Source organism: Centruroides vittatus, unplaced genomic scaffold, assembly GCF_030686945.1.
Source record: "Centruroides vittatus isolate TY-2023 unplaced genomic scaffold, ASM3068694v2 scaffold_861, whole genome shotgun sequence".
Taxonomy (NCBI): Eukaryota; Metazoa; Arthropoda; class Arachnida; order Scorpiones; family Buthidae; genus Centruroides; species Centruroides vittatus.
The window spans coordinates 8,452,109-8,465,397 of record NW_027122718.1 but is presented as its reverse complement, the minus strand read 5'-3'; the positions used below and the strand labels follow the sequence as shown (position 1 = coordinate 8,465,397).

The window sequence follows — 13,289 nt, the reverse complement described above, 5'->3', positions numbered from 1 at the left end:
TATTAAATTTAATATGAGATAGAAACATAACTGCCTACCTCTAGTCAAATTAATTAATTTCTAATATTTAATTATAGCCTTTACATAACTCAAGAATTTGGCATATTGTTTGGACTGTTTATCAAACATATTAGCTGTAATTTTTTTTTTTGTTTCTGCAAATCGAATTCTCATTCCAGGATGGTTCATTCTGCGCTAGAAGGAAAAATGATGATGATTCATGCTCCTTAACTTTGTACACTGTATAATTTTATTTGAATAAACGTTATACGTAAAACATTTGAGTATTTTTTCGGTGTGGAACACATTATCATATTTTACATTAAGTGAAACAATTTTTCCCATAGAAATCAACGAGTAAGACTCTGGAACGAATTATGCTCATTAAGCGAGGTTCCACTGTATTTTGTTAAATATTGAAGTAGTTTTATATTATTCATTTATTAGCCCCCTAGATTTACTCACCATCCTTGGGAGTGGTGAGTAAATCTAGGGGGTTGAAGAGAAGCAGGGGGCAATGGAGGCATGCCTGAATGGTGAACTTAAGTTGAGAGTTCAGGTCACTGATGACCTTTCCCTTTTCTCCATTAAAATGGGTAAGAATAAACATTGCATTTAATGGTTTTCAGATGTTGACAACAATGTATGGTAAGGACACAGTGTGAGTGATGTAGAAAAGCTTATCTATTTTTTAACCTTTCTCACACAAGGGAAAATAGGTTGTGGGTGTTGGGTATAAGTTTATGGAACCAAGGGGCCAGTGCCTCAAAAAAAATTTGGGAATCATTTGTCTAAAGCATATTAAGTAGGTAATTATGGTTTAAGATTTTATCATTTTTAAAAAATTTTTAATTGTGTAATTAAAAAAATTATTGTATTTTAGAAATATAACTGATAAAACACCTGCTGATGAGGGATGAAAAGGTCTGAAATACAACAAAATTTTATACATGAGTGCGCTAAAAAGAAATTAAATTCAAAATGTCAAACTGATGATGGCTCTAGTACAGCCAAAAGACATTTTTTTGTGAATAAATAATTTTTGGTAACCTGAAGCACCAGTTGTATATTATTCATTTAAATAAAACTTATTCTGTCAACATTATTAAAAAAATTTCAAAAATCTCCAAGCTATTAATACCATTTATTTCTATCAAAACCTAGATTATTGACAGAGTAAGTTTCTATAGTTCATTTTATTGTCAAATTGTAGTTTTAATATATTTAGTTATTTTTATAATATTTAGTTTTTAAATACTAAAAAAAAAAACCACTTTTAAAATAGAAAAGTGGTGATTTTAGACTAACAAACTAGAATTGAGTTTGTTTTCAACTTTCAACTTTCTTAAATTTTAAATTAAAAAACATACTTTCAGATTTTAATACATTCCATATATGCTGTCCAAAGTTTTATCATTTAACTTATTTTTTATTATTTTAATTCATTTCTGGAACTGAAGATGAAGGAAGAGATTCTAAAAACATTTTCTTTATTAAAATTGAAGATTTCTATTTATTTTAAGCCAACTGTTATGCTTTATTTTTAACCATAACTAAAATTTACATGTTATAAAAAAAGACAAACCAATGATTTAATTTCAAAAAAGAAAAACTTCAAAAGTTAGTTCAAAAAAATATAATCAGAAGTAATAATTGAATATATAATAGTTCATAGTTAGAGAAAACAAACAAAATCAATATTGCTACTTTTATATAAGTTCATTCATTTTTACTCTCACATCACATGAGAAATCAAATTAATAGTAATCCTTTCTGGCCCAAAACATTTTCTACCCTTTTTGATCCATTCTTAGATGGATTGTTTGAAGCCTTTCTGATCCCTTAGATAAATTAGAGTAAGACTCTGGAACAAATTATGCTCATTAAGCGAGGTTCCACTGTATTTTATTAATATTAAAGCAGTTTTATATAATTCATTTATTAGCTCTTCAACCCCCTAGATTTCTAATTTGAAGCCTTTCTAATTTATCTAAGGGATCAGAAAGGCTTCAAACAAACAATAGTTTTATTCAAATGAAACTGAAAGAAAATATTTCTAAGCTCCTCCATGTCCAATTTTTCTATATTGAATATAGACTCATTATTCTTTTGTTTCAATATGATAAAATAAAACTCATATTAATGATATCAGAAATTTTTAAGAGAACAAAGTAAAAGGTAATTTTTTTACATGATGATTTTGAATTATAGAAGTTAAAAGCAAAATGTCTATTTGTCAGCAACTTCTATGGCTTCAATAAATTATAGTACAGGCAACCCCCGTATAACACGGTAGTTACATTCAAAAAAATTGCAGTGTTATGCGAATTCATGTTATACGAAACAAAGAATTAGTGTGAAAAGGGTGGTTAGGTTCCAAAAATTAAAAAAACATGCTGTTAAATCCTTCTTTAAATCGGATTTATGATTCACAAAATGCCGATGCAGGCATCGGGGCATACAAAATTACAAATAAAAATAATAATATATTGAATATTATACTGTAAAAATATAAAATATATATAAAATAATTTATATTGTTAATTTAAATAATTGCTAGGGGTGCTCCTAGTGGCCATTTTTGGCATACAGTGATAGAATCCAGTTTTTCAGCTTTACATAGTAGATTTTTTTATGGGTAAAATACTTATTTAAGTAAATATTTTACCAGAGATTATTCATCCTATATGATGATCTCAGCATGAGAATCATCAACTGGTAACAGTTTTTAATACATTTCATGTTGTACGAGGGTTTTACCTAATTCTCGAACCATGTTAGAGTGAACCCATGCTATAAAAGCACCGTGTTATACAGGGGATGTTCCCAATTCTCGAACCGTGTTAGAGTGAATCCATGCTATAGAAGTGCTGTGTTATACAGGAATTACCTGTATATTTTTAATCTCTTGACTTAAAAATGTAGTGAAATTTCAGTAACTTTAAATCTTTAAATTATTTAATAATATGACGATTTTAGTCTCTGTAATCCAAATTCTTGGTAAACAAATCTCACAGCAATTTAAAACTTATTGGCAAATTAAATTTATTTTGTAAAGACTACATCAAATGCATTTCGGGCTGGTGTAATATCTTCCAGACCCTCTTCAGTGAATAACCGTTGGTGGTAGTTACAATGATATTTCCATAGGTAAGGGTGGTAAACTTTGCACACATTTATATGAATCAAGTTTAAGAAACTTTTCACACACGTGTATAATAAACATACTAAATGATGGGAGGTTTTAGTATGTTTATTATACACGTGTGTGAAAAGTTTCTTAAACTTGATTCATATAAATGTGTGCAAAGTTTACCACCCTTACCTATGGAAATATCATTGTAACTACCACCAACGGTTATTCACTGAAGAGGGTCTGGAAGATATTACACCAGCCCGAAATGCATTTGATGTAGTCTTTACAAAATAAATTTAATTTGCCAATAAGTTTTAAATTGCTGTGAGATTTGTCTACCAAGAATTTGGATTACAGAGACTAAAATCGTCATATTAGCTAATATACAGCAAACCATTTATATATACTTTAAATTATTAATTGAAGTTATCAGTCTACATATATAAATATCTGTAAGATGATGCGTGAAAAATTAATATTTTACAAGTAAAAGTTTTTTTTAACTTAAATAAATTCAATAATCAAAAAATTAATTCAATTAATTAATTTATATATTATTTATATACTGTATGTTTTATACTATATTATTTATGTAAAGCTTAATCACTCAAAACAGGTATACCTCGCCTTACGTCGGTAATTGGTTCCAGGAGAGACAACGTAAGTTGAATTTACTTGTCACTAGGCTAAACCACAAATTACCATTCCAGTTCTGTATTTTATGTATAAATGCATTTTTAATATGTGGTTAATAAGAATCTATTTTAAGCTTACAAACATATAAATTTTATATTATAGGCCTATTATATTTAGTACTATATTAAAAACTAATATAGTACAGAAAAAAGTAATCTAAATTTACAAACACATATACTGTACAGTACATACAGTAAATACTTGTAAATGTACAGTACATGTATACAATTTGGTGATGTTTACAGTACATCGCAAACTCTTTATTTGTGAATGTGGTTTCTTTAAGACATTATAAAATAAGACGATATTTTAAGGTTAAACAACAAATAGAGTTATTAAAATTATTTTGCAATAGTAGAAAATAAACTAATTTATGTTAAATTTACTAATATCGAGTGGTGCTAACGACAACGATAAATAGTAGATGTTTGAACTACCATGGAAAATGCCAATAATGAGCATTTAAAGATCGCTAAATAAGACGACAACACAGAAACACAGATGTTTTCATGTTTCGTTCTCTAGGATTTATGATGATTATATTAACATTTACTGTAAATGTACATATTTTAATATGATTTTATGTGCTTTTAATGCTTTTCTAGTGATATTACAACTTCAATATTTGTGGTGGACGGATGTAAAGTCGAATAAAATGACTTAAACTTGATTTTTATTTTTCCATATACTTTTTTGACAAACGACGTATAATCGAGAATGACGTAACTCGAAGTATACCTGTACATCTATTACTTATAATTAGTATCTACCTTTCACTTTCCCATGTTACTAATGGATGCTCATCAGATTTAGTCACCACAGGAACTTGAGATTTACTAGGCACTGTCAACCTGTAATTTATTCAATTTTGAAATTTAAAAATAAGATTACTGTTGGGAAAATGATGAGACTAGCTTTATCTACACTACTTTTTATTCTAACATATAACTATACATAACTATTCTAACTCATTGATAATAGTGCACACTTTTAAATCCAGTTCTATTCTTTCTGTTACCCCTTTGTGTTCTAAGGGTCTCACTAAGTACTGCCACTTTATATAATAATAATGTTGATTGATTGTATATATTTATTTCTTTAACGTTCTTTCCCTAATTATCCCCTCTCTTGAAGAGATTCTACCTTTGCTTGATAATATATTTACTAGTTATGTGGTCAAAAGGGTTCCATCCCTAGTGGTTTTGTGAGGATGTCAGCTATGTTCTGATAACTATGTATTCATCTCTATTGTATCATCTGTGATTTTTCTTTCAAATAAAGTAGTATTTCAAGCTATGTGCTTAGTCCTATCATTTGTTACATAACTTTTGATGTGTCCTATCACCGCCTGATTGTTACAACTGATTACTGTAGGATCTTTCAGTAGTTCATGTTGATCAAGTTGTCCATCTCTCTCATCTAAGTCACATCTCTCATGCATATCGGTAGGGATACACACACTGCTCCCATGGTGATCAGTGCTATTATGGATTGTTTAGTACTTTTCCAGATCATGGATCTTCCTGCCATAAATATGATGTATCCAGTAGTGCTCTTGCAACTTTCTTTGTCCATTGCTCAGTCTGCATTCAAACATCCAAGAAAATCTTCCCCACATCTTGTAACAATATTGGAAAGTTTATTGACTGCAAATGAGATATCACAGAGAACAAAGCCAGATATGTACATATATTAGCCCACCTATAAGCTCTCTGTAGGATAAATTCTCATCTGTATCATTAGTTTCTGTGCAAATCCTGTTTACATTTTATCAGAGTAGCAACTTCCTTTACTTCCTTTATACTGAATTTCTCCAATAGTTTTTCGATGTATCTTTCCTGATCTAGGATGATACTGTTTTTTCAACCTATGAATCTTACTCCTAGTAGCTCAGAAATGAGTCCTAAGGACTTAATGTCAAAAAAAAGTTTGCTTAAAATCAATTTTGAATCTTGTACCAATTTTCTCATATGTTTGTTTTGTGAGATTACGAAGGTGTTGTCCATGTATACTGCTAAGATTATCATCACTTTCTTTCTTATTAGTTTATATATGCAAGGATCAACCATAATCCTTCTGATGTTTGATTCATTTAAGCATTTCCCAAAGTGATTGTTCCAGCAACGTCCACTTTGTTTTAGACCATAGATTGGCTTTAAGTTTACAATATAAATGCTCTTTACTCTTCCATTGAAGTCCTTCTGGTTACTCTAGATCTGTTTCTTCATATAATAAACTATGTACTGGAAACGGAATATGTAAAAAAATACACAGTCCTACCTAACTTTCAACAACATATCATTTTGTATGCTAGATATGTGGATGACATTTTCATACTGTTGCAAAGGGAGCCTAACTTGCAACATTTCTTAGACACAATCAACAATAACCCTCATGGATTATTGCTACAAGTTGACCAAAAGAGCGATACTAATGTCAACTCCCTAGACATTTCCATTACATGCAAGCAAAGGGAGATCTGCACCGACATATATCATAAACCCTGCTTTCAGTGCATTGTTATCCCACATCAATCCATCGATCCTGGGCACATCAACTTGGCATCTTTCAGAGCATGGATTAAACGTGCTTATACACATTGCACAAGCATTTATGACACAATCAAAGAACTGGATTACATTCTTAAGATAGCTGAACAACAAGGATACTGGAGAGAGGAGGTTGAGAGACTTATTACAGCCTTCCAAATCATGGGATGGCATTCTCCCAAGGTAGACTGCAGGAAAAGAATAGTACTAAATTACATCCCATGTTTAAACAGGATACATAGAGGTACTGCCAAAGCTAATAATTTTCACATTGTATACCGACGTAATCCCACTGTTTTCAAACTTTTAAGAAACGATAAAAAAGAAAGAGGATTGGAATTCAGAGACGAGTATTTATTCGGTACCTTTACAAAACCAACATTTTGATTCCAAGCTTGTTTATGTGGGGGCAACGATGCACACTTTAAAATAAAGACTCAAGGAACACAAATATACAATCAATAAGAACCTGGACAGCACTGTTTTAGCGGCATATGCAAGACAACAAGATGTTAGCGTCCAATGGGATCAGGCGGCAATCATTAGAACAACATCGAATAGGCAAGCAGTGAAGCATCTTGAGAAAGTAGAAATCTTCAAGGCACACATGGGAACTGGTTGTATAAACCATAGAGATGCAGACGCATTGTCAATCGCTTGGAGATCATTTTACAATAATTAATGATAATGCTAATTTTGATGTTATATCTTATATTTATTCTTTTTCACTGTATTTTGACCTTATTTAAGTTGTTTATTTATTTATCTATATTTCATCCGCAAGGGCATTTTTCCATTAATTTTTATATTTATTTTGAATTCATTTTATGTTCGATTTTTCTGTAACTGATGAAGATCATTTAAAATTATTGAAAATGTTTTTATTGTATTAAAAATTTTTTCAGGATTTTTTAAATCTATTTCTCTCGGGTAGCTATGTAGATATGTTGATTTCACATCATATTGATGTAAGAACCAATTCTTTATTGTTATAGCTGTTAGCAGCCTTATTATGTCAAAATCCTATACAGGGAATATATTTCATCATAATCTATGAAGTTTTGCTGTGGAAAGCCCTTTGCCACTAAGTGTGCTTGTGTTTCCTGTCCTCTGTAGCTTTATTATCCTTGAATTTATAAAATTCATTTGAATTTGATAGGTGTCACTCTTGGGTAGCTACAATAAGTTTTATATTTTGTTTTTTAGGGATTCCATTTCCTTTTCCATGGTTGCTTGCCATTTGACACCATAGCTTCTTTGTATATTGAAGGCTCTGTATTGTCTCTTGTTATACTTTCAGTGATTGTGGAGGATTTGTCCATAGTTTTCATTTTGTATTCTCTTTTAGATCTTCTCTTCTGTCTGGTATGAGTAATTTGTAGTCTTCTACTCACTTCTGTTAATTCTCTGTTCTGCTCATTTTCATCTTCATTTGTTTTGTTTTATGATGAAGTGTTTCCTTTGAGTTCTAAATTGTTTCTTGGTATGCTCATAATTTCTAATTGTATTTCTTTATTGTTAGTTCTCTCTCTTTCTTAGGTTCAGTTATCTTCAATCATTTTGATATTATTGTTTGATTTGTTCAGAAATTCATTGGTAAATTTTATATCTTTGCTTGTTATGACTCTTTTTGTCATTGTGTACCATAGATTTTAGACTCACTTGAGTAGCCTATAAAATATGCATTTGATAGATTTCTCATAAACTTTTCCTTTCCCTGGCCTCTTGTCTAATGAGAATGCTGTCTGACCAAATGTCATAAAATGTGTGATTGCTGGCATTCTCTCAGTCCATTGTTCAAAAGGATATGCTACCTTTTAGACTCTTTGATGGACATTTGTTCTAATATATGATACGATGTACAGTCTCTGCTCAAAAGTTTTCTTTCAATCTTGCCTGAAGTAGCATGCATCTTTCCATTTCTACTAGTGTTCTGTTTTCTCTCTCTGCAATGCCATTTTGCCACTGTGCATAACAAGCTGTTTTCTTAAGTCTTATTCCTTTCTACTTCAGGAAGTTTTCAACTTCCTTATGTACTTGGTTCCATTGTCACTTCTTATAGCTTTAATTTTTCTTTATGTTTTATTTTCTTTATTAAATCTAGATATGTTCTGAATTTGTCAAGGGTCTCACTTTTATTTTTCATAAAATATGCTTCACACCATCTAGAATGATAATCTATAAACATGATAAAATATTTCAACCAATTCAATGATGCAGTTCTCATTGGTCTACAAATGTTGGTGTGATAAGTTCTAATATTTCTCTGTATCTCTTCTTGTTCTATTTCTGAAATGGTAGTTTTGTTTGTTTTCCTCTTATGCAGATTTCACAAGGGTCAAGTTCTTCTTTTTGTTTAATATTAATCCCCTAATCTTCATACAACTAACCATGTGCCATACATCTCTTTTGTTGAAGTGACTTAAACATTCGTACCATACTTTCATTTGTCTAACATTTGTTCAAGAGAGTTTAGATTCCTCCTCCTTTAAATGCTTGTAGATGAACTTTCTTGGTTTTTTGGTTGATGACAGTTGTCTGATTCTTTTTGAATACATTGAAGCCATAATCCATTATCATTCCTACTGACACAAGAAGTTGTTCTCTAATTTGGCTTCAAGTAGTTCCCCTGTTTCAATCACTATATCACCACTTCCCTTGAATTTTGATGTAGAGAAGTTGCCAAGTTTAATTCTTTTGCATGAGATGTTTCAACATAGAATAACTTCATTTCTAATAGCACATATGCAAAGAAGCATTTGAATCTAGATACCATCTCTGGTTTCCTTTCCATTCTATATTATAAACGTATTAAGTATAAAATAATAAAATTATAATGTTTTCAGATATTCTAAATCAAAGTAAACAATTGATCAGTTTGTAAAAATATAATAATGTATATAAAAAAAATTCTGTCAATCATAAAATGCTGAAATTTCAACAATGTTGCATTAAAATATATTTTATGATTAAGTCTTAAAATATATATATATAATTTTTCTAACAACACACCTTTCATTAAAATAAAACTAAGTACAGTCAAACCTGTTTTTATGAGCTCTTTTTATTTGTGCGATTTTTTTAATGCGAATTTTTAATTTGTGCGGTATAGTTGGCGACTAGTCTCGTGCGATTCGTCATGTCTTACGTTGACTTATTATAGCTAAATAAACTTATTATAGCATAAATGCACTTATTATAGTAATATTATTGCATGAATATGCAAAAAATGAAATAATTTACTTTTTAAGTCAACAAAACACCACCTGGACAAGAATATGTAAAACAGACGATAGACCAGACGATGCAGTCAAGTGCTGACATCTGTTGTCAATAAATTCTATTTTGTACAGTTTTGAGTTATTTTCTATGTGAGACTTTTTTTATGCGGTCCCTGTTGACCGCATAAAAAAATTATTTTTTTAATTGTGTTGCGAAAACTATTATTTACAGCCATTCGTGAAGTTTCGTGAGATTTTTTTTAATGCGTTTTTTTTAATGCGGTCCCTATCCCCCGCATAAAAACAGGTTTGACTGTATTACATTAAATAGTTATTTACAATACCTGTTTCGTGAAATAAGTGATTTTTTTGGGTGAACTTCACTGTCATTTCCTGCTTCTTTTCTTATTTTTCTTGCTTGCTGGATTTGTTTTTCTAAATTTAAAAATATTTATCAGAATTCTGTTTTTCCAAAGAACGTTCATATTTATATTCACTGAAAATTATTTAATAAATAATTTATTCTATTAAATAATAGTTTGAATATTGTCATTATTATTTATTGTTTATATTCAAGGTATTATAATACAAGTTCATTAATTAATCCTACACATGATAACCCAGAATGACTTCTAATTTGGCACCCTCTGAAAATTTCTGATGATAATCTAACAGGCTAGTATTTCATGAATCAAAATTAATTTGGCCTTAAGGTGCACTAAAGATCCTGGGCAGAAATCAAAGAAAAAGGTCAGGGTGCAACTGTGCACATTGCTACATGCTGGGAATTCAATGTACACACAATGACATTACATACAGGATGTCCACTTAAACATCAATCCAGGGGCAGAAAGATCTTTCTAGTTTTAGACTGCAACAGACACAATACACCAGGTATTACATCACCATGACATGTATCTATTCTACTGCTATCTGCAACACAACAGAGCACAACTAGAAGTAGCTGTTCTTTTCTTCTCACATTTCTTGATAGCCTGTTTTTTGTTCTATGAAAATGTTTGTGCTGTTCAATGTGCTGTTATATTTTGTTTGTGATGCATGAAGGGAATATTTTGTAGAATACAGATGTAAAATTTTTATACCAAAAATTGTGATTATCTACACTAAGTGCTTTCTAACTATTTTTTGCACAAAATTCTGGATATCATATATTATATGTTTATTTCAACACAAAGCATGATTGATGACTCTTGCACGTTTTGTTCTTCCTTGTGTGTGTGACTAGACTGGATCAAAGATTCAACAAATAATCTGAGAGATCTTTATCTATTGTGTGTGTTATTGTGCTGTAATTGTGTAATTGAGCTTGGTTAGTAATTGTCTGTAGAATTATTATTACTATATATTTATTGTCTATTCAACAAATGAAACTTTTCAAAATCATTTCTGATGAGTTAGTCAGTCTCATTAAGAATTAAGGCACATTGTTTGATGATTATAATAAGAGCAGGCTGTAAACTCTTACATTTTTCATTGATATAAAGTAAATTTTGAGGAGTAAAATAATTCACAAAATATTTTGAAAACTTGCATAACCAATTTTACATGGGGTACTCTGTATATACAAATGTTCAAAAAAAAAAAAAAAAATTGTGCCACTGCTGTGTATCAAAGATCATAGATAGATAGATATATCTATCTATGAACTTTCTTTTACATTTAAATTAAAATAAAAAAGAGAATAAAATCATTTAAATATAAAACATTTTACATTACATTAATTTAAACATGCAAATTAATAATGGTTAGTGTGAAAGTTATTAATTATGGTAAGATATTAAAAGAGGTCTTCAACAACAAGAACATGTTAAATTGTCAAGATTACTAAAATTTAGAAATAAAGTGTGCATTTAAAAGACAGTAGTAAAATTACTCACAAAATTTTATAAACAGTAATTGAATAATGAAACAGAATTTTTGAAACTATTGGATAACCTGACACAATTGCTAGCTATAAGATCTTTAGCATATAAGGAAGATCATCTTTGAATGAAATTATTATTATTATGTTGGGTTAAGTGAGATATACTCGGTCAACACCGGAGGCTGTGACCAAAACAAAAATTAAAGAAGTGTATCAGTGTGTGTATCTGTATTCAGGAATTTCCTCACAATATGACATGTATTAAATATAGTGGCCTTCTGTAGTGTGATATATGCATTTCTATACAATTGTAATGTGCCCAGGCTTTTGTGTAGTGTGTGTGGTATGACACCTGTAGAGGAGAGAATGACAGGTACAATAAGCACCCTATCCATCCTCCACAGATGCCTTATTTCCTGGGCGAGTTCTGTGTACTTGCTAACTTTTTCAGTGCATGTGTTTTGTACATTGCGAGTGTTTGGAATGGACATGTTTATAATGTATGTGATTTTATTGTGTTTGTCAATGAGTGTGATGTCTGGCCTGTTGTGGTAAATTGTTTTATCTGTGATTATGGCTCTGTCATAGTACATTTTGTGCGTGTTGTTTTCCAATACTGTCTGTGGAATGTACTTGTAGTATGGTTCGTGGATGTTTAATAATTTGTGTTTCTTTGCAAGCTCTTGGTGTATTATATTTGCCACTTGATTATGTCTGTGTAAATAATCTGTCTATACCAAGAGCTTGCAACCAGAAGTGATGTGTTGTATAGTTTCTGGCATGATGGGACATTTTCTGCATGTGTCATTTGTGAGTGTTGCATCTTTGAGTATGTGTTTTCTGTAGTTTTTAGTATTTATGACCTGATCCTGTATGGCAATCATGAATCCTTCCATCTCCCCAAAAAGATATCCCTGAGCTAACCAGCTGTTTGACAGTTTTGTCAACAAAATCCTGGGCTAGGTCGTAGGGATGCCTGCCATGGAGCACCTTTCGAGCCCACAATTGCTTAATGGTGTCTATGCTTTTTATATGTTGTGTCATGTCCGTATGTTGTGAGTGTAAATTTAATGGTGTGTTATTCGAGTCTGCTAGAGTTACTGCTTTATGTAACTGTGATGTTTCTTGCTTTTTGTAGAAAAACTCTCGCAGTGACTGTATTTGTTTGTAGTGAAGGTTAGCTATGTCAATCAGGCCACATCCGCCATCTTTACGTGGAAGGGTTAATCTTTCTGTGGCGGATTTAGGATGATGTTGTTTATGCTTAGTAAGTGTTGTTCTTGTTTTCCTTTGGAGTTGCTCAAGATCTGTTTGAGTCCAATGTATAACTCCAAAAGAATATGTGAGTACTGGGATGATATATTTGTTTATTGCTTTGACTGTGTGTTTTGCATTTAACTCTGTTCTAAGAATAGTATTTAACCTACTTTGGTATTCTTTAATTAATCTTTGCTTTATTTGTGCGTGTTCTGTTAGTTTGGCCTGTTGGAATCCTAAATACTTGTAGAACTTGCCCTCTTCCATGGATTCAATAACGTCTCCATTTTTAAGTGCAAAATCTTCTTTCTTCAGGATTTCTTTTTCCACGTGAAGTGTTTTGCATTTGTCTAAGCCAAACTCCATTTGTACATCTTTGGTGTATGAATGTGTGATTCGTATGAGTTGATGAAGTTGTTTTTGTGTGGATGCATAAAGTTTTATGTCATCCATGCACTGTATATGAGATGTGACAGTATAAAATGTGTTGTTTTTTCATGTCTGATATTGTAACCATATTGCATATTGTTTAACATGTTGGATAA

General features: G+C 30.8%; 1 protein-coding gene across 4 annotated transcripts in view; it reads right to left on the bottom strand.

Moving 5' to 3' along the window:
- LOC136989996 (protein FAM219A) overlaps positions 1-13,289 on the bottom strand; it is an 89,362-nt gene that overhangs the window by 63,778 nt on the left and 12,295 nt on the right. For all 4 annotated transcript variants that reach the window (XM_067288308.1, XM_067288309.1, XM_067288311.1 and 1 more), the window contains exons 3-4: positions 9,947-10,037; positions 4,603-4,683 (exon numbers count right to left, since the gene is read on the bottom strand). In XM_067288308.1, the coding sequence (XP_067144409.1) occupies positions 4,603-4,683; positions 9,947-10,037 (172 nt within the window). The remainder of the gene's footprint in view (positions 1-4,602; positions 4,684-9,946; positions 10,038-13,289) is intronic.